Source organism: Amblyraja radiata, chromosome 23 (genome assembly GCF_010909765.2).
Source record: "Amblyraja radiata isolate CabotCenter1 chromosome 23, sAmbRad1.1.pri, whole genome shotgun sequence".
In the NCBI taxonomy this organism is placed as follows: domain Eukaryota; kingdom Metazoa; phylum Chordata; class Chondrichthyes; order Rajiformes; family Rajidae; genus Amblyraja; species Amblyraja radiata.
Window position 1 is genome coordinate 30022780 of NC_045978.1, and position 22368 is coordinate 30045147.

General features: G+C 41.2%; 1 protein-coding gene across 1 annotated transcript in view; it reads right to left on the bottom strand.

The window, feature by feature from the left end:
* The window catches only part of cables2 (Cdk5 and Abl enzyme substrate 2), a 34555-nt gene that overhangs the window by 7970 nt on the left and 4217 nt on the right, over positions 1-22368 (bottom strand). Inside the window, exons 2-5 of the mRNA XM_033041946.1 lie at positions 9358-9450; positions 6339-6416; positions 4002-4110; positions 2857-3007 (exon numbers count right to left, since the gene is read on the bottom strand). Coding sequence (XP_032897837.1) covers positions 2857-3007; positions 4002-4110; positions 6339-6416; positions 9358-9450 — 431 coding nt within the window. The remainder of the gene's footprint in view (positions 1-2856; positions 3008-4001; positions 4111-6338; positions 6417-9357; positions 9451-22368) is intronic.

The following is a 22368-nucleotide window of genomic DNA, read 5'->3' on the forward strand; positions in this document are numbered from 1 at the left end:
GGGGTATCTAAACCTAAATTTTAGTAGTTACTTAAGTTATGATGTCGGATGGAAGCTGCATACCCAAATCTCGTTGCACTTGTGCAATGACAATAAAAGATATTATTATTATTATTCTAGGAGTGGAAGGTTTCCTCCACCGGCTGATACAGGTGCCAGAATCAGCAAACTGCCTCGCAGTTTTTTGACTTTCATTACCTGTAAATGTTTTCCTTCTGAGTAAGAGAGGTCATGAGTTGAGATGCATTTAGTTTAGTTTAGTTTGGAGATACAGCGCGGAAACAGGCCCTTCGGCCCACCGGGTCCGCGCCGACCAGCGATCCCCGCATATTAACACTATCCTACACTCACTAGGGACAATTTTTACATTTACCAAGCCAATTTACCTACATACCTGTATGTATTTGGAGCGGTTGCATCTTCAATATTGTAACACTGCAGTCACACCAAAGCAATTGTGGATGGACTAAATGTTTAAAATGAAAGTTAAGTGCCATTCAAAAAGCTACTTTGTCCTGTTTGATGTTAAGTTTCTTGACTGCTATTGGAGCTGTGTAGGGTACTGGTAACTATGGAATATTCTTTCTTATAGGCCATTCTCACGTTACGAGCTGACGCAAGAGGTAACCCGAGTGAAGGGGTTGTGGTTGAGCACGATATAACAAGTGAAAGATCAAGAGTTTAACCGAGTTCCCACGGGTAGGCGGCAGTTTCCCGTTTACTTGTCATTTCTGCGATGTTCCCAGTTCGTCTCCCGAGTTACTCTTGAGCCAATCCTGATTGAAGTTTTGTTTTAATAAGCAACAGTGTTATGTTTTAATAAGCAACAGTGTTAAAGAAGACCTCTCCATCCTGTGGCTTTGTTTTAAAGATATAATTCAGAGCGGCCGCATCTATTGATGTGACCTACAAAGGGAAAATGCGCACCATCCAGTGCCAGAGCAGTTATACTTATGATTTGTTTGAAACACACAGGTTTGAGATGTTTTAAATGAATTTACTGCCATGTCTACACACTGCGGGGAGACGGGAGATTAAATCTTTGAATGTGGACGGATGGGCACATCAGATTGTTGTGAGACGGACTCAAGGTTCGCCTCCTGAGTTGCTTTGGTGCCCAGGCGTGAGTTGAGATGGAGAGAGGTTGGGGGGGGGGGGGGGGCGTCATTAATCTGTCTGGGATGACATGGCTCTTGGGTTAGGCTGAGATCATTCTCTGCGGGGTCATCTTAGTGCGGGAGACAAGTGCAGGAGAGGTGTACTGACTGTGTGGGCAGAACTTTGGAAGTGATTGCCCACCAGTCTCAAAAGCCGCTGTGTCTCCCTGTCCCTGGGATAGCAGGGGGCGATCAAACAGCACAATCCCCCCCCCCCCCCTCCAACTCCAGAGGAATCCGCTCCCCAATGGGCCGCTATGGCGACAAGTGGCAGTTCGCCCACAGCCCGAGCTACGCCTCCTCATCCGCCACCCCAAGAACAAGACGTACCTTGCACACCATCAGCTTCTGCCCCTACGGGGAACGTGTTCCTCTGGAGTTGGAGCGGGGCTGGGCTGGAGTTGCTGCTGGCTGTGGGTCTCTGGGATCTCCGTGCTTGGAGTGGGCCTGGGGGGGTCGGTGTCCCGTTGGTCCTGACGTCTCCGGCCACCCCCCTGGACAGGAGCTGAGACTGGGAACTGTACCGCCCTTGCCCCCTCCCTCTGCAACTGCAAACAACCACACTCTCCTGCTCACCTGCAAGGGAGGTACAGTTCCCAGTCTCAGCTCCTGTACAGGGGGGTGGCCGGAGACGTCAGGACCAACAGGAACCCGCTCCCCGATGGGCCGCTACGGCGACAAGTGGCAGTTCGCCCACAGCCCGAGCTGCGCCCCCTCATCCGCAACCCGGGTTCCTCTGGAGTTGGAGCGGGGCTGGAGTTGCTGTTGGCTGTGGGTCTCTGGGTTCTCCGTGCTTGCAGTGGGCCTGGTGGGTCTGGGGGTCGATGTCCCATTGGTCCTGACGTCTCCGGTGACTGGCACGGACCTGCTGGCATCGCCGACGTGAAGACAGTGCAAAGCCCCCGCGCCGGTGCAATGGGCGGGGAGATGGAGAGGGGAGGGAAGGGGTCACACACATGGCCGGGAAGCAGAGGGGTGTAGGTGGGGGTGGTGACAGATGGGGCCAACAATGAGTGGAGAAAGACAGAAACACCGACGTGCAAAGGAGACCTACAACAGTGCATGATCTCTCTCGCGTGGCAGGTGACTGTCGCTGGGAAACTGAAGGGAGCGACATTCTGCTGCTGCCTGCCCGCTGAGGTAAAGAGTTCCCACGGTAGACTCACGATACACTAAGGTAAACGCACGGGCCACTACGTTCTTAAATCAAGTTAAAATGTTTCAATTATTAACCACAAGAGTAAAATTGACTCGTGGAAAATTTCAAACATGTTTGATTTTTTCAAAGAGTAGACAAGTTACACGAGAACCTGCCGTTAGCGCCACGATGCACTACGTTGCGTCCACGAATGCCGTACGTTAATCGTACGTTATTACCACGAGGTTTAACTCGGGTTACCTCTTGTGTCAGCTCGTAACGTGAGAATGGCCTATTACTAGGACATGCTTTGTGGATTGTGGAAAAGTTTGGGAAGTCAGAGTTACTGCAGAATCCTGACCAGCTCTTGTAGCAACAGTATTTATGTGGCTGGTCGAGTTATATCGTGTCAACTTTTAATTAAAAAACCTTGTTACACAATAGATTGATTGATACACAACAGCCAAGATGGTAAATTAATTCAAAACAGTGCACATTTTCAAATGTGTGTTCAAAAGTATTCAAAAACAATATTAAAGTCTTCAACCACTTTTATCGTACCTAAGTCCATTGATATTGCAGCGGGCCCATGTCTTCCTGGTGTAAAACTCCGATTATTTCGAGCTTGCGCTTGTGAAGTTGAATTCTCAGTTAATGCTTTTGGCAAAACAAAGGCATTGGTTGGATAAAGAAATTGAGCATAAGAAACTGACTGTAAAGAGAAAAGAAACAAAGTATTGGTTCCAGGTACAACTACTGAAAAAAAGCACCAGGTTTTAAGATTTGTTCTTCAATTCACTACTTCCAACACTCCTGGATGACCATTCTTGAAACATCCTCTAAAGCTGAGATCTTCTCAAACAATTGCCTCTTTCATGACTTATTCCAATAATCTAACATGCTTGTGCCTGCAAAACTAGATTGGCTCCCTGTTTTAATATTTTCCTGCTCGTATTTCAATCACGCCACAACCTACCCCTCCCCATCTATAACCCTCAAATCTCCACCCATCTGAGCAGTTTTGCCTATTTATGTTGCATTTTAATCACTCTGCTATTGATGGCATCCCTGCAGCGTGCCATCAAGCTCTGGAATTGTGGCCCTGAACCTCTGCTCGTTATTTTGCAACCAAGATTTATTCTGTTGTAATCTATATATGGATCAGCATCAAATTTTGTTTGATTACATTCCTATTAAGTGCCTTGAAGTTCTTTCTCGTATAAATGGCACCATATAAAATGCAAGTTGTTGATAAATATATGAGTTATCAGTAAAGTCCAAAGCAGAATACATATTAAATTTCAGCCAGCATAACTGATCCCTGGCATACACTAGTTAATTCTTACATAAATTTTATTTAATCCCAACAATATGTAGCTCCTTCATTAGAACAACATTTTTATCACTAATAAAATGGGAACTCAGCAACAAAAGCAGCTGAACTAATATGTTTGGGTGTGTTTAATTTTCAATTTAGACAAAAGCAAATGTATTCGTAAAGGATTTTTAGAGGAAAACTACCATCTACAAACCATTAAAAAAAAGACAATTTATGGAGGAATTATTCTAAAATGAAGAAGGATGTGTTAATTCAGATGCGAAAAAAGTACCTATTCAGCCTGAACTTAATGTTTAGCTGCAAGAATAACAAGCAAATCATGAATAAAAACAACTAAATTGCCGTTTGCAAAGCAGCTAACCGTTACCTTTCCATCTGCAGCAAGTTCAACTCCGTCAAGACCATGCAGCATGTCTGTTGGGCATGAAATGCCACCAGAAGGATTACGTTGTCTTGGTCCTTCCAGTTTGCCGTCGCTGTGTAGAGAAATATCAAAACGGTCTGCTTACAGAAGTCAAAAAAGACTAAATACAAATTAAATATTTAAATAACTGGCCTGCACATACAATAGATGCAGAGCATACAATGGAAGGAACTAGTTTCCTTTATTGTTCATACAGAAATCAAGGCTGCATACAAACAGGAAATGATTACACAAAAATAATTTTTATAAAGGTCTCAGAAACATGTTAGATTAAGGATCACAAAGCACAAATTATTTTGAATGTAATTTACCCATTGGCTGTTCTTCATTTGAACCCTAAATAATTTGGGACAGTTTATCAAAATAAGGTTCTTGACACAGACAGTATACTCAGGCAGAAACTAGTTTAATCTTTCATCTGATGACAAGGAAAACAATACACAATTTTCCTATGGGTCTGCCAGCTATAATTTTCCATTCGGCTCATGGGAGAATTTATGGAATGCCTGTTGTAGCTTCCCTTTCAAGGCATCCGTTCCTATTATAGTGACTCCATAAATTAGAAAATGGATTACAACAGCATACAAGTTAAGAAGCCAAGTCCCACTTGCTGCAAAATAGTTACTCGGCAGAACAAAATGGAGCAAAATATTAATTTAATCACAATCTGCTATACATGCTAGCTGTTGTATTGCATTTTGAACACTTGATATATAATAACGAACAATCTAAAAGTGAAAGCAAGACTGCAGTTTCAGCCATAGTATGCCAGTAGAGATGCTGTCAGATTAACAACATTGATCAGGGCAGATTCTGGTACAGATTCAGCTGCACTTGTCACATTATATCCAATATGTAAACAAATATACATTGTACTACAGATACTAATCTGCATGCACAAGACAGCCATAGGAATTTATTAAATTAGTTTATAAATGTCAGATCACCACCTCAAGCTACTGGAAATTTAAATTTTAAGCAATGGCTGTTGTGCAATCTGTCAATAGCACAGGGGGTGATCATAGTGGAATATCACATTTTGTAGTCCATAAGCGACCATCACCAAATCAGAATAAAAGGAGAGGATAAAATTACAATGAGCCCTCCTAATTAGCAAACAATTCACCTAATTAGAGCCAAAATTGTACTTCACCATGATTACTGATATAGAATAATTCCAACCTACCCCCCCTCCCGTTGAATTTACAGAGGATGGCAAAACCGTTTTAAATAGGACGCACTTTGTTATTCCAAGCTTTATGATATATGGAAGGATTTTATTCCAAGTGGCAAATTTTTCCATGGTATCAAAAGCTATTGGTGGTGTTTGTGGGTGAATAGTATAGTATATCTTTATTGTCAATTTCCTGAGTACTCACATACCCAGAGGGATACCAGTAGGAGGGAAAGCATGATCTGCTTTTTTAAAATGAAACTTGAAAAAGTTATTTATGTCTTCTCACTTGTGTGCAATTCTGGTCACCCAGCTATAAGAAGCATGTCATTAAGCTGGATAGGGTGTATAGAATATTCATAAGAACGTTAATGAATTGGGGGGCTTGAGTTACGAGGTGAGACTGGATAGGTTGGGGCTATTATTCCTTGGAATGTAAGAGGTCAAGGGGTAACTTAAAGGATATCAATTAGAATGGACATAGATAAGGTGAATGGTTACAGACATTTTTTTCCCATGGTAGAGGAATGTAAAATTAGAGGGCACACTTACAAGATGAGAAGGGAAATATTTAAAAAGCACCCGTGGGGCAACTTTTTCCACAGAGAACGATGACATCTGGAATAAGCGCCCAGAGGAAATGGCAGAGACAGGTACAATTACAAAGTTTGAAAGACATTTTGACAGGTACGTGGATAGAAAAGGTTTAGAGGGATGTGGATTAAACGCAGGCTAATGGGACCAGTTCAAGTAGACAATGCGTTGGGCCAAAGGGATTGTTGCTGTGCTGTATAATTCTATGACTATTGGCTTAAAATGAGTGCAAAGAGGATTTGCTTTCATACGCTTGGCAGAATGTGAAGTACTACAGAGGTAAACTGACAGAAATAAATTGAAACTCTGGTGTCAGTTCAGGTCAGAATTAGGTTGCATTTATGTTGTGTAGACAAGAGCAACAGTATAGGACAAAGTGTGTTAATATTATTGCTAGTGTGGCAGAAATATTGAATTGGGCACATAATCAACATTTTAGGGAAATTACAATTTTAAACAGTTCAAAAGAGAATCTCAACTTTTGAATTTAGTTTAAAGCAAAATATTCTTACCTATTAGTATTAAATTCTCCATAAGGCAGTATAGAAAAAGCTGAACACAGTGATCTTTTAGCACAGATGAGAACTATCCTTGAATAAAATGAATTAAAACAAAATTAGATTATAAAGGCACACAGATTTTTGGTATAAGAACGTTTTATATTTGCATCAGAATCAGCACCTCATAGTCCACTTCTGTAGCTTCCAACCCTAAGGTATGAACACCGAATTCCACAATTCTAGGAAATACCCCCCCCTTTCTTTCCTGTGGTCCCCATCCCATCCAGCGCGCACCATTTCTCCCACAATCCTGCCTCTTCCCTCGCTCCCCAGTCCACCCCCTGGACATTTACACCTATATCCCTCCATCCCACTTTACATTCCATTCCTCTTCTCTCCTTATCCGATAGTCTTCTTTTCATCTCTGGCCTCTGTCACTTGTCCACACATCTGCCAATTAAATCTTCCTCACCTGTATCCACCTATCATGCCAGGTTTTGTCCTACCCCCACCTCTCTTATCCAGTTCCCCATACTGTGATCAGCCTCAACAATGGTCTGACCCAAAACGTTGCCTGTCCATTCCCTCCACAAATGTTGTCTGACTCATCGATTTTCTCCAACTCTTTTTAAAGATGCAACAGACCAAATAGAACAGAAGGGTAAGAAAAAGTGACTCGGGGCCGATTTTCAAAGAGCAGCTCTTAAAGAACAGGCGCCTGAAAAGGCATTAAAAAACATGAGTGCCCAGCAGCCATTTGCACACATTGACAGTTAGCATTGTCTGCTCAACCCATTCATTTACAAATACAGTTTACTGAAAGGTTGTCCTCCCAGTATAGATCTTTAAAGAACACCATTATTCATAGGGTAATCCAACCATTTTAATACAAACAACTCATTCCACAGGCTTAATATTTTTTATGCGCTAGTAACTGGCCCCATTAGGCCATCTCAGTCCATGCACATCCTTCCCCCTCCTTCCCCCCGACTGAAAACCTACTAGCAACACTTTCCCAATTCAGATGAAGGGTTGCAGACTAAAACTTTACATTTATTTTCAACACATTCTGCATGATTGTTTCTAAAATCTTCTGCACATTACCCCTAGTGTCCAACCTGATCAATTGACCAGTGTCATTGTGTCTCCCTATTTGCAAATTCCTACTGATATTCTGCACAACATTTTTTTGTACCTACAGTGTCCTCCACGGGACAAAGACACATCATTTATTTATTTGCCTCTGTACTCCACAATTTGTGATTGGTAATAGAAAAAAAAAAATCACATGTGGTTAAATGCACATTGTCAGATTTTAATAAAAGCCATTTTTATACATTTCAGTTTCATCATGTAGAAATTACAGCTGTGTTTATACATAGACACCCCCCCCCCCCACCACCCATTTCAGGGCACCATAAATGTTTGGGACACAGCAATGTCATGTAAATGAAATTAGTATTTTGTTGCATATCCTTTGCATGCAATGACTGCTTGAAGTCTGCGATTCATGGACATCACCAGTTACTCGGTGTCTTCTCTGGTGATGCTCTGCCAGGCCTGTATTGCAGCCATCTTTAGCTTATGCTTGTTTTGGGAGCTAGTCCCCTTCAGCATATAAAAGGCATGCTCAATTAGGTTCAGATCGGGTGATTGGCTTGGCCACTCAAGAATTGTCATTTTTTTAGCTTTGAAAAACTCCTCTGTTGCTTTAGCAGTATGTTTGGGATAATTGTCTTGCTGTAGAATGAACCACCGGCCAATGTTTTGAGGCATTTGTTTGAACTGGAGCAGATAGGATGAGTCTATACACTTCAGAATTCATTATGCCACTGACATCAGCAGCTGTATCATCAATGAAGATAAGTGAGCCAGTACCTTCAGCAGCCATACATGCCCAGGCCATTACACCCCCACCACCGTGTTTCACAGATGAGGTGGTATGCTTTGGATCTTGGGCAGTTCCTTCTCTCCTCCATACTTTGCTCTTGCCATCACTCTGATATAAGTTCATCTTAGTCTCATCTATCCACGACCTTTTTCCAGAACTGTGGTTGCTCTTCTAAGCACTTCTTGGCAAACTGTAATATGGCCATCCTATTATTGTAGCCAAACATCGAATTGCATCTTGCAGTGTCGCCTCTGGATTTCTGTTGATGAAGTCTTCTACAGACAGTGGTCATTGACAAATCCACACCTGACTCCTGAAGAGTGTTTCTGATCTGTCGGACAGGTGTTTGGAGATTTTTCTTTATTATAGAGAGAATTTTTCTGTCATCAGCTCTGGAGGTCTTCCTTGGCCTGCCAGTCCTTTTGAGATTAGTAAGCTCACCAGTGCTCTCTTTCTTCTTAATGATGTTCCAAACATGTGATTTTGGTAAGCCTAAGGTTTGGCTGATGTTTCTAACAGTTTTATACTTGTTTCTCAGTCTCATAATGGCTTCTTTGACTTTCATTGGCACATCCTTGGTCTTCATGTTGGTAAACAGCAATTAAAGTTTCCAAAGGTGATGGAAAGACTGGAGAAAAGGCTGGGTGCTGAGAGCTCTCTTATATCTGCATTAAGGAGGCAATTAAACATACCTGAGCAATTACACACACCTGTGAAGCCATGTATCCCAGACATTACGGTGCCCTGAAAGGAGGACTATGTATAAACACAGTTGTGATTTCTACATGGTGAAACCAAAAGGTATAAAAATGTCCCTTATTAAAATCTGACAATGTGCACTTAAACCACACGTGATTTTTTTCTATTACTAATCTCAGATTGTGGAGTACAGAGGCAAATAAATAAATGATGGGTCTGTCCCAAATATTATGGAGGGCACTGTATAAACACAGCTGTAATTTCTACATGGTGAAAACAAAATGTATAAAAATGGCCTTTATTAAAATCTGACAATGAGCACTTTAACCACATGTGATTTTTTTTTCTATTACAAATCTCAAATTGTGGAGTACAGAGACAAATAAATAAATGATGGGTCTTTGTCCCAAACATTATGGAGGGCACTGTACTACCAATTACCTGCTGTTTCTTGTGTCATACTGACGCATATTTTTTATAAAATGGATTTTCTTTGTGTTTTTTTGATGGGGAGATCCTGAAGAAGTCCTACTTCTGAAAAACAAAAAAAAAGTTTATTAAATAATACCAGCCCTGTAAGAATCGTCAAATCTCACTGAAAATGAGGAAAAACACTTTTTTTTTTAAAAGTGCTATAACTCTTCTCTTTTTATTAATGTACGTAAAAGGTTAATTGGGAAAGCTTTGGTCTCCTTCTAATAGTCTATTACAAACATCTTTACAACAGATTTTCTTTTAAACGAGTTTGCCTACTGTTTAAAGAGGACAGAATGTTGTACCCCCCCCCCCCCCCCTTCAGATGTACGATGAAAGAGGGATGTGTTTTTGAAAAAAAAAATTCAGATGGCAACCTGAAGCAAATGTAATTCAATATGGCAAGGTCATCTGAAATGCATAAATTAATTTAGAACTATAAATTGCAAAGCACACAACTGTGAGCAACATGTGTAAATCAAATTGAAAATGGATTAATGTTTGCCAATTTAATATTCCCAATATAACCCACATATTACTGTAAGTCAGTGAACTATATGAAATGTCACCATAGAAAATTATAGCACTTTCTGTGAACATCATGAAAAATACTAAATGCTATTTGTTAGTCTTCTTTGGGCAGCAGCTGTGACATCCAACACAGTATAATACAACATGGGAGGCACAATGGCACAGTAGTAGAGTTGCTGCCTTATAGTGTAAATACCAGTGGATCTTAGCTTGATGGTGCTTTGCAATTTGGGCATTTATTGGCAAGGTTTAGATCATATGGTTAACACAGAATTTCTCCAGTTTTTTGGTAGGTTGAATAATCATAAATTATTTTGGGAAGACACTGGAGGTTGATGCTAGTTAACCAGTAAACATTTATACATTATAATATGCGAGATATTAGACAGGCCAGCTGATAGCTCCTTGATCAATAGTTTTATTGTTGTGCTTCAAAACTAAGATTTTGCTATTGATGACCACCAGAGAACTTTGCTTTCCAATGGCAGAGTATTGGTCAGCTGAGGGATGTTTACATGCAGCATTAAACATATTTCTGAATCCATTCCCCCTTTCTGCGATCTTTATTGGTCTTTGAAAACTTCAAGCCACTCAAGATAGTGCATTGAGATATATAAAACGAGCATTTAGCCTTTGACAAAAGTTAGGAAAATTAGAGCTCAGCCATGTTTCTTGATGGCTTCACCAACTTATCTAGACAATGGTTAATACTAAATCTGTTCACTGCCCGCAGCAGCTGCATTCCATTTAAAATCTTACCTATACAATAAACATTTTTATTTCCTGTTCTTGCTGATGAAGAAAATGCCCTTGAAATTGCAAGGAAACTTCAGCAAGTATGTGTCGAACTGTCAGCATTTGCTTTCATTAAATTGTAAATCCAGTGTGAAAGCCAAAGTCTTGAACTTGCTGGTTAAGAAATGGTGGCAATTTCCTGACTGTACTTCCAACATAAGATTCAGTTGGACAAGAAACATTCTGTGCTCTGCCAGTTTTGGTGGGAAACCCGCTTGTTAAACAACCCACATAACTCCCTCCATAACCCCACTCCCCTCCCTACTCCCCAACTCCTCACCTCCCCTATCCCACTCTCCCTCCTCACCTCCCCCACTTTCCCCTCCGCTCCCTCTATCCCCCTGCTCCCCCACTCCTCACCTCCCCCCCCCCCCCCCACCCACCACAATGAAAATCGCGATGTTTTCTTTAGAACGGAATCTCCCCCCTAGAATTAGATTAAAACTGAGTTTTTTAATGAAAATCACGATTTTTTATGTAAATGAGATTTGGGATCCCATTGTGACCTCATTGTGATGTCGGAATTGGCTGACGGGCAGGGCGTGGAAAAGTGGTTTGAAACGTGTTTTTTGTAAAGTTTAAAATGTCAATAACTTTAAAATATACCATCAATCTGTATGAAACTTGTTTCTTTTACATCCCAGGACAATGGTGAGTAAGGTGGGCCAAAAATCGTAGGGCTGTCGTGGTCGTTTTGGCAGGGTTTTGGAATATCATGCACACCGCAAACAAAAAAGATGAGAGTTTTAGTAATATATAGAGTTGATTACGTTCCCCCATGCAAAGGTGATCCAGAAGATTAAGATGCATGGGTTTTGCAGTGAGTTGGTCATATGGATACAGAATTGCCTGAAGAGAGGATTGTGGGGAAATTACTATATTCAGGCTGGAGATCTGTGACCAGTGGTTCCACAAAGATCTGCCTGGAAATGCTGCTGTTTGTGATATATATATATATATACATATATATAAATGTAAATGCCTTAGACGCAAATATATATGGGTTGGTTCGTAATTTTGCAGATGACACCAAGAGGGTGTGGATAGCTGTCAAAGTGTACATCACAATATAGATTAACTACAGAAGTGGGTGAACAAATGGCAGATGGAGTTTAATCTGAGCAAGTATGGGAGGGGATAAGGGGAAAATATACAATTATTGTCATGACCTTTAACAGCATTGATGTACAGAGGGATCAAGTCCATTACTCCCTGAAATTGGCGACAAAAATATGTAGAATGGTAAAGAAGCCATATGGTACACTTGCGACACAAAAAGCTGGAGCAACTCAGTGGGACAGGCAGCATCTCTGGAGAGAAGAAATGGGTGACGTTTCGGGTCGAGACACAGAGCATTGAGTACAAGAGTCGGGAAGTCATGAAGCAGCTTTATAGGACTTATGTTTGACCACATTTGTAGGACTGCATGCAGTTCTGTTCATCCCCATTACAGGAAGGAAAGTGCGTGGAGGTGGTTTACCAGAATGATGCCTGGATTAGGGGGTATTAGCAACAAGGAGAGGTTGGACAGTCTTGGATTTTCGCTGGAACGCCAGAAGTTGTGGGGAGACCTAATTGAAGTATATAAAATGAGAGGCATTGATAGGGTAGACACAGAACCTTTTTGCAAGGATGGAAAATACCAAATACTAGTGGACATAGCTTTAAGGTGAAAGGGGGAAAGCTTCAAGATGTGCAGGATAATTGTTTGTTCTTTTTTTTTTTTTTTAAACACAGAGGGGGCGATTGTTTGGAACAATGAAAGAGACAGATACGAGTGGCATTAAAGAAACTTTTGGATAGACCTATGGATATGCAATGTATGGAGGTATATGGGTGATGTGCAAACAGATAAGAGTTGGTCTTGGCATTATATTTGGCACAGACCTAATAGGCTGAAGGATCTGTTCCTCTGTTGCACTGTTCCATGTTATATCTTTGTAGTTACACAAATCAAAACTAAATTTGATTGGTTAAACGACAATGGCTATTGAAATCCTAGAAGTTAAACTGATTTAATGATTCTATCTGCTGTGGCCCCATGTTTCTTAATTGGCATTGATAGAAAGTAGTATAATCTCATTCATATCCAACCTTTTAGCTAAACTTCTACAACATTATTGATCCCTATTTAAACACCCACCATCCATTTTATAAAGATTCAACAATTAAACATCTTAATGGAGATTGCAGAGGATAAAGACATTCAAGCAAGTCTCATAGCATACAGGTTCCACATTACATGGTGCAATTAATTAATGGAATTAAACTTAAGTTTGAAGTATTCCTTCAACATTGAAATTAATTTTAGATGAAGCATCTTATTCTCATTCAGTTGACATCTCATTTCATTGGCCTTATAGCAAAAGTAATCTTTGTGTTTACCCTATTGAAATTCCCTCCCAGCAACAGACCACATAAAGCAGGCTTTCACACTACAAATCACTCGCAAAGGAGATATGAAAAAACAAAAGGTTGCTAGAATTCTGGAATTAAAAAAAAAAAAAATAATGCTGGAAAGATAAAACTTGAGATAACATTTCAAATTAATGATCGTTCATTAGGAATTTACATAGAAAAAAAATCTGCTTTGCCATCTTCCACAGTGCAAAAGTACCAGTCTCAAGGTAATTACTGAGTAAACCAACCATGTCTTGGTTTGTCTACACAGGAAGATTAAACATCTCATAATGATTGCATGTAACTTGTGCTTCCTAGAATTACATTATAACCACTGTTTTTCAATCATCCTTTGCAGATAAAGATGGCGACTTGCAAGATGTGTCACCATGTGCGCCAGTACTTCCTTAACCCACTCTCTTTGCCAGGAGTCCTGTTCCTTAAGGAACTGCAGCAGCCAGTCTATTTTACAAACAGCTTACATCCCAGCGGTATGAATATTGACTTCTCTAACTACAAGTAACCCTTGCTTTCCCTCTCTCCATCCCTCCCCCTTCCCAGTTCTCCGTTCAGTCTGATTGTCCCGATTACATTTTATCTGTTTGCTTTGTTGTCACCTCCTAGCTAACAATGATCTATTCTACATTTTCCTCGGTCTAGATTTCTTTTGATGTCTCATTTCCATACCTTATCCTCTCTTATCTGTGTCTCCCTTTCCCCTGACTGTCTAAAGAAGCGTCTCGACCCAAAACGACACCCATTCCTTCTATCCAGCGATGCTGCCTGTCCCTCTGAGTTACTCCAGCATTTTGTGTCTATCTTCGGTGTAACCCAACATCTGCGGTTCCTTCCTGACATATTATTGCAGTTCTTTTGTGAGTTTCCACTTAAATTCTTAAACTTCTAGCACGGAGCATATTGTATTTGAAATAAAACAGAAGATAGTCTGATCAGGCAACATTTATGGTGAGAAAAAAACCCCACAGGAAATATGATGAAAGGTCTTTTGACTTGAAATGTTAGTGCTTTCTACGAATGCTGCCTGACCCACTGAATATTTCAATCATTGTCTATCATATTTCCAGTATTTTGTTCTTTGAAAATATTTACTCAGTTTAAAACAAACCTTAAATATCTTCCACACAATAAAAAACCCATCATATCACATAACTAATTTGGAAAATTAGCCTTGACATTACAAAGTTTGCCTAAACAGGATTGGGAATTGATGTCACCTAATGCGATTCACTACGTATCTATTTTTGTTTCTTCTCAATTGCCATGTTCACTTAATACTTTAAACTTTGTGTCATATTTTTTAATGCCGATGAACACATTACAGAAGCAGAGAACATACAATAGAGACAAATCTCTACGTCCTTAGCCTTAAACTAAAAGACTAATCCAGATCCAATTCCTTGCCAAAAGTAGATTTTTAAATTCACAATCGGCCACAATGATGAGTATATAGGACTTGGGACCATTGGGGAGACAGAGAACAGGAGTGTTGGGTGAACTGTGCAGTGAGGGATTGAAGTAGTTGGTGAGGAAATATAGCAATCACTTGATTTTAAAGCAGCAGAAGCAGAAAAGAGACTTCCATCAGTTGATGTATTGAACCGAGCAGCTACAATATGACTGCAATCAGTAGCTAGGAATGCATTTATATCAGATAATTAAGGTAATAGCTTCCATAGGTAATTACTTGGAGGGAGCTTCCATGCATTTCCAACTGTCAAACACAAGTAAAGGCCAAAATTAAATACACTAGGAAGTCTCTACACGTTTTACTTAGGAAATGATAAAATACACGTCAATCTTTTTTTTTTGATTACTGCGTACATTCTGCACTTTGTAACAAAATATAGGTTGGCTGTCAAATAACTAATCGTTTAAAAGCAATTAGAAAGAGTGTCAAGGGTTATGGGGAAAAGGCAGGATAATGAGGGTGAGGGAAAGATAGATCAGCCGTGATTAAATGGCGGAGTAGACTCGATGGGTTGAAAGGTCTAATTCTGCTGCTATGACTAATGAATTAACTAGTATGTGCAAAATTAATTTCATACAGCAGGATTCAATGGAAGAATTTTCTTTCTCACAAAAACAATTTTCAAAGAATAATTTGAAAAAAATCTGTTAATGTCTTGATCTTTATTAATGCATTAAGAAACAGCCAAAAATTGAAGCAAAGGTGAACAGGGAAGGATATTCAGTCATGCCTGGATGAAGAAAATGTTTAAAACTCGCTGTGTCCAGGGGCATAATGAATGAAGAGTAGTAATTTCAGCTCCGCTTTCAACACTGTCATCCCCGCCAGCTTGATCACCAAACTCAGCGGGCTTGGCATCTCCACCTCCCTCTGCAACTGGACACTGGATTTCCTCACCAACAGACCAGTCTGTTAGGGTCAACAACCTCAACTCCACCACTATAACACTGAACACCGGCGTGCCACAGGGCTGTGTGCTCAGCCCTCTCCTCTACTCCCTCTTCACCCACGACTGCATCCCTAAGTACGGATCCAACGCCATCATTAAGTTTGCTGACGACACCACGGTGGTAGGACTGATCAGTGACAACGATGAGTCAGCCTACCGAGAGGTCCAGCACCTCCTGACAACCTGGTGTGCCAATAATAACCTCGTCCTCAACTCCAAGAAGACGAAGGAACTTATTGTCGACTTCAGGAAGGTCAGAGGGGGCAGACATACCCCCATCCACATAAACGGGACTGAGGTGGAGCGCGTCTCCAGCTACAAATTCCTCGGGGTACACATCTCGGAGGATTTGTCCTGGTCCCTCAACACCTCCAAGCTGATCAAAAAGGCACAGCAGCGCCTTTACTTCCTGAGGAGGCTCAAGAAAGCCCACCTGTCCCCCCAGATCCTGACCAACTTCTACAGGTGTACCATCGAGAGCATCCTGACCGCCTGCTTCACGGTATGGTACAGCAGCTGCACTGTTGCGGACAGGAAGGCACTACAACGGGTGGTGAAACCCGCGCAGCACATCATCGGCGCCCCGCTCCCTGCCATGGATGCCCTCCACTGAAAACGGTGTCTGAAACGAGCTGGGAAGATCATTAAAGACCCCTCCCACCCCAATCATGGACTGTTTGCCCTCCTCCCATCAGGGAGGCGGTACAGGAGCCTCAGGTCTCGTACCAGTAGGATGAGGGACAGCTTCTACAATCATACCGTCGCATTGCTGAACTCGGAGTCCCGCCGATAGATTCCTCCGGTCCCTCCGTCCCCATTGTTTAATTATTCTGCATTTTCTATTGTTCTGTATCCTCTTTTTTTTTAAATTTCTATATTGCACTACTACGGACTGACGCAAAACTGCATTTCGTTGTACCGATACTCAGTATTTGTGCAATGACATTAAAGTTGAATTGAATTGAATTGAATTGAATTGAATTGAATGAAAAGTCAGTGTCAAGGAAGAAACATGATCCTAATAAATTGTAATTTAAAACTGATTTCTTAGCCGAGGAATAATTTATTGCTGTAATAGCATTGTAAATCTGGAGAATAAATACTAACTTTAACTGGAACAAGAATTTTAGAACTTACAAGAAAAAGTTTTCTTAGATGAAGCAATAGGTTTAGTCTTTTATAAATGATTGAGCCATTGATTGCAAATGAAGTGTCACTGCGTATGATCCATTTTCAACTGACCCATGGCGTTAAAAAGGTTTCAATGTCAAAACAACATTACTAACAACTGTCGCATGTTTCCATAATCTAGATGCACTTCCCCACAATCTGACAGCTTAAATATAATGCTAAATATTTAACAAGGTTGTGAAGCTCTTATCACAGTGGAACTCAAGCTATTTTTTCAGATTCAGATTCAGATTCAACTTTAATTGTCATTGTCAGTGTACAGTACAGAGACAACGAAATGCAGTTAGCATCTCCCTTGAAGAGCGACATAGAATATGATTTCAATAAATAAATCTATTTACATGTATACAGACATAGTGTTTTTCCTGTGGGAGGAGTGTCCGGGGGGGGGTGATTGGCAGTCACCGAGGTACATTGCCGAGTAGTGTGACAGCCGCAGGGAAGAAGCTGTTCCTGGGCCTGCTGGTCCGGCAACGGAGAGACCTGTAGCGCCTCCCGGATGGTAGGAGGGTAAACAGTCCATGGTTGGGGTGAGAGCAGTCCTTGGCGATGCTGAGCGCCCTCCGCAGACAACGCTTGCTTTGGACAGACTCAATGGAGGGGAGCGAGGAACCGGTGATGCATTGGGCAATTTTCACCACCCTCTGCAGTGCTTTCTGGTCGGAGACAGAGCAGTTGCCATACCATACTGTGATACAGTTGGTAAGGATGCTCTCGATGGTGCAGCGGTAGAAGTTCACCAGGATCTGAGGAGACAGATGGACCTTCTTCAGTCTCCTCAGGAAGAAGAGACGCTGGTGAGCCTTCTTGACCAGAGTTGAGGTATTGTGGGTCCAAAAGAGGTCATCGGAGATGTTGACCCCCAGGAACCTGAAGCTGGAAACACGTTCCACCTCCGTCCCGTTGATGTGGATGGGGGTGTGCGTGCCGCCCCTAGACTTCCTGAAGTCTACAATGAGCTCCTTGGTCTTCTTGGAGTTAAGGGCCAGGTTGTTGTCAGCGCACCATGCTGCTAGGAGCTGGACCTCCTCCCTATAGGCCGACTCATTGTTGTTGCTGATGAGGCCAATCACCGTTGGATCATCTGCATACTTGATGATGGTGTTCGTACCATGTACAGGTGTGCAGTCGTAGGTGAAGAGGGAGTAGAGGAGGGGGCTCAGCACACAGCCCTGTGGAACGCCGGTGTTCAGGGTGAGGGTTGAAGAGGTGTGCTTGTCTAACCTAACAGACTGGAGTCTGTTGGTTAGAAAGTCCAGTATCCAGTTGCAGAGGGAGGGGTCGATGCCCAGGTTACCGAGTTTGGTGATCAGTTTAGAGGGTATAATGGTGTTGAATGCTGAGCTGTAATCGATGAACAGCATTCTTACGTAAGTGTCTCTGTTGTCGAGGTGGGAGAGGGCGGAGTGAAGTGCCGTTGAGATGGCATCCTCCGTACTCCTATTCTTGCGGTAGGCAAACTGATAGGGATCCAATGTGGGGGGTAGGCAGCCTTTGAGGTGTGCCAGGACCAGCCTCTCGAAGCACTTGGTGATGATGGGGGTAAGTGCAACTGGGAGGAAGTCATTGAGGCTTACCGCAGTGGAGTGTTTTGGCACCGGCACGATGGAGGTGGTTTTAAGGCACGTGGGGACAACTGCTTGGGCAAGTGACAGGTTGAAGATGTCAGTCCAGACGTCTATCAGCTACGCAGCACAGGCCCCGAGGACGCGCCCGGGGATGCCGTCAGGGCCAGCAGCCTTACGTGCATTAGTCCTACTCAGTGCCACGTACACGTCGTAGGGGGTGAGTGTGAGGGGTTGGTGATCAGCAGGGAGCACAGCCTTGATGGCTGTCTCTAGATTGTCCCTGTCGAAGCGGCCATAGAAGTGGTTAAGCTCCTCAGGGAAGGAGGCGTCGCTGGATGTGGGGGTGGTGTTGGTGGGTCTATAGTCCGTGATGGCCTGGATGCCTTGCCACATGCGTCGGGGGTTGGAGTTTTTGCCAACCTACAATCAAAACAGCTTATGCTACTTTAAAAATTCTAATCTTGTCTTTACTATATTGTTAAATAATTTAAACTACAGCCAAAAACTTGTATTTTTATACTTTTTGCAGAATAGATTTTTTTTTTAATGACCAAAAACACAAAGTTCACATATCTCTGATCATTGTTATCGAGGACTCTCACAATGCAATTTTCTACATCTGAAAGGTTACCATCAGGAATATTATGTGACTGTAGCACTATAATTCTATTGTAGTTAGAGGATGAGCACACTGTAAATGATTACATCTGCAAATACATAATACACAGTATCTCATTACTAGTGACTGTTAGCATTTGTTTCTACTTGGCAAGTTCTTCATTCTAACTATTCAATTCATGTTGTTCTTTGTCATTACAATGGGTCCTGTGGTTGAGGATAAACGCTTGCATGAAAAGAGAATTAGTTAACAGAGAGCAAACAGTAGGATGACTGGTCATTTTCAGTTGGCAACGTGTTACCATTGGATGCCAAGGGCTTCAACGGTTCAGTCTATTGCTTCAATTAATTGGGTTCAAGACATTGGGTCTAACACAAAGGTCAAACGTTACAAGGAATTGACAAAGGGATATGAATTGTACACAAAAAAGCAAGAATAAAATGTAAAGATAGGATTTGCAGGGTTATTCATTTATGGTAGGGAACAACAAAAAAAAGGATTTAGAAGGGAAATAGCACATTGGCTTTTAGTGTACAGAAGATGAGTGTTCAGGAGCAAAGTGGCGAATGCAAGTGTACATAATCTACACGATGTAACGACTGGGGTACTGCCTGCATTTTGGTACCCAATTTGATTAAAAATTAGATGGTTGAAATATTGACAACTTTACTGAATACCAAGGTTCAATACTTATTCCTTATCCAATACTTAAACATATTTGTTCTCGCTATTTTTAGTTAAAGAATCAGTGTGCCATATTCCAATATACTTTCTTGATGCAGATCCTCTCATTGAAGCTTTGAGGAGGAGTTAATCAGGAGATAATATTTAGACAATTGTTTAAGGAACTGCAGATGCTGGAAAATCGAAGGTAGACAAAAGTGCTGGAGAAACTCAGCGGGTGCGGCAGTATCTATGGAGTGAAGGAAATAGGTAACGTTTCGGGCCGAAACCCTTCTTCAGAGAATTGTTCACTTTATAAATTAATTCCCATTTCACTCAACTCTCTGAAAATAAGAAATAGCTCACTTTTAAAAGCCCTTCAGAAATAAGATAATGGATCACTTGATAATGGAGTAACGAGTTAGATTGATAATATTCCAACGATAATTTAGAATAAAATCATTTGAGAGGTTGCAATTTATTTTATGATCTAACTAACATGAGAGACACTGATCAACCAAGCAACCTACAGGACTAGAAAATCTTGAGTATCTCATAACTTAAATGGTACAACATTTGGAAACCACTTTTCAATAATAACAGCAGAGCAAAATCAATTATCTCAATGCTGTACTTTAAAAGTGTATTTTTTATTTATTGAACATTGGCTGTTATTCATTACTTGTTTCAAAATATGCATGAAATTTTAGAAATATATTAGCAATTACTTTGATATTTGATTACAGGATATCATACATTAGGTATGTTGCAAAACCTACCTTCAGCGTCGCTGCAGATCTGTCCCAGCCCGTGTGCGTGATTTTGGCGCCGTTGAGAGAGGGGCGGGTTTAAAACGCGATTTTCCCTAGGCTATTCAAATCGAGGTTGTTCAGCCTACTTAGTTGCTGACGAAAAATCGCTGGGACGTTGGTTCGCTGGAGCTATTTTTAAACTATATTGGTTAATTTAGTTGTTATAGTAAGTTAAAAATTATCCTCTAAACCCGCGACCGCCGACAACGGGACGGATCTCATACAGTGGACAACGGAAGGTAGGTTGTTTATCTTTACATTAAAAAGGGCTTCTTAAGATCCCTTTATACAAAGTTTAATGTTGCCAGCAGCTAATATGGGGCCCCATTAAATCCTGCAGTATTTTTCTGGGCATATGGGGGTACAAATCTACCGCAATGTGAACGTTCTAAACCAGTGCGTGCCACAGAGTTCCACAGGATCCCACTCGAAAGCTGATTTAAATGGCCATTAATTTACAGCAATTGAACACTAAATTCCTTCCATTTGGCCTATAAATTAATGTCAATGAGATTTAAAAATCATGTTTTATTGTGAATTCTTTGTGAATGTTATTTGGACACTTAGGCTATTTAAAAATGTTAATCTTTTCTTAAGAAATGGATAGATGTTTAGATCTAGTAATTGAAGTTTGGAATTAGCTACAATTGGGTAACTAACTAATTATATGCTTTAATTTCAGGTCATCCAAGTAAGATTGTTTCATATTTGTTTCAGAATGCTTCAATCTATAATAACTGAAAATTTATTTCAGTTCTCTTAATTTTTAAGAAAGTTATGGCCATTTCACTGTCCTCGATCACAGCTTTTGTGTTAAGTCAATGGAAAATCAATAGGGAACAAGATGCTGATTTCCGAGTATGAAAATGGCCATAACTTTTTTAATACTGAAGATATGAAAGTGAATTAGGTGTCAAATTAAACTTATTTTTGTGCTTTATCTGATGGGATAAATTGCAGACTTGATTTTTTAAATCTCAAAATTTTGTAACATTGCTACATACATTATTGAGTATATCCTTGAACCAGTCACAAGCTTATGAAGGATACCCAAGAAACAGACCAGGAAGCGACATCGTCCCCAATATTTACAATTGCCATGTCAGCCTGGTGAGCCCTCAGTGCGCTAGAAACTATATGTTTCACTCTCATTACCAAAATCTGGTCCATGGGAAACAGTAGCTTCCTTTATTCAAAAATGGTAAAATTAAGTTTAAAATTTGAGATTTAGGGTACATTGCAAAGACATTTGCAGATCCAACATTACATGTCAAGCATGTTTACTAACCACATGCCAAAACCTGAACAAAGAAATTCTTATTAGCGGCAGCTTTACAGACACATCAACACAACAATAAATTCAGTTATTCTAGGTAAGCCAGACCATGATAGTGCAAACCAAAGTATGTAGCACAACCTTAGTGCAAAGCCTAGTGATAGGTCGGTATTGAGGTAGGGTTGTGCAGGCCGGTTAAACAGCCTGATGGGAAGAAATTGTTCTTGCACCTGGAGGTCGCAGAGATAAAACCGTGCCCAGGGTGGTGTGGTGCTTTGATATTCGCTGGCTTGAAGGATTGCTTCCTGTAAATCATTTCTGAGGTTGATACCAGTGAAGCACTAGGCATTTTCTGCTGCCTCATTCCTTCCTGAGCATTTCAATTATAGAACCAGGCCGTAATGATCATCGACTCCACAGTCAAAAAAGCACAACAGAGGATATACTTCCTACGACAGCTGAGGAAGCACAATTTGCCACAGGCAATGATGGTCCAATTCTATACGGCCATCATAGAGTCTGTCCTCACCTTCTCCACCATGGTCTGGTTTGGCACAGCCACCAAGCACGACACCTGGAGGCTGCAGCGAATCCTCTGATCAACTGAGAAGGTTATTGGCTGCAACCTTCCCTCCACTGATGAACTGTACACTGCAAGGGCCAGGAAGTGAGAGGGCAAGATCAT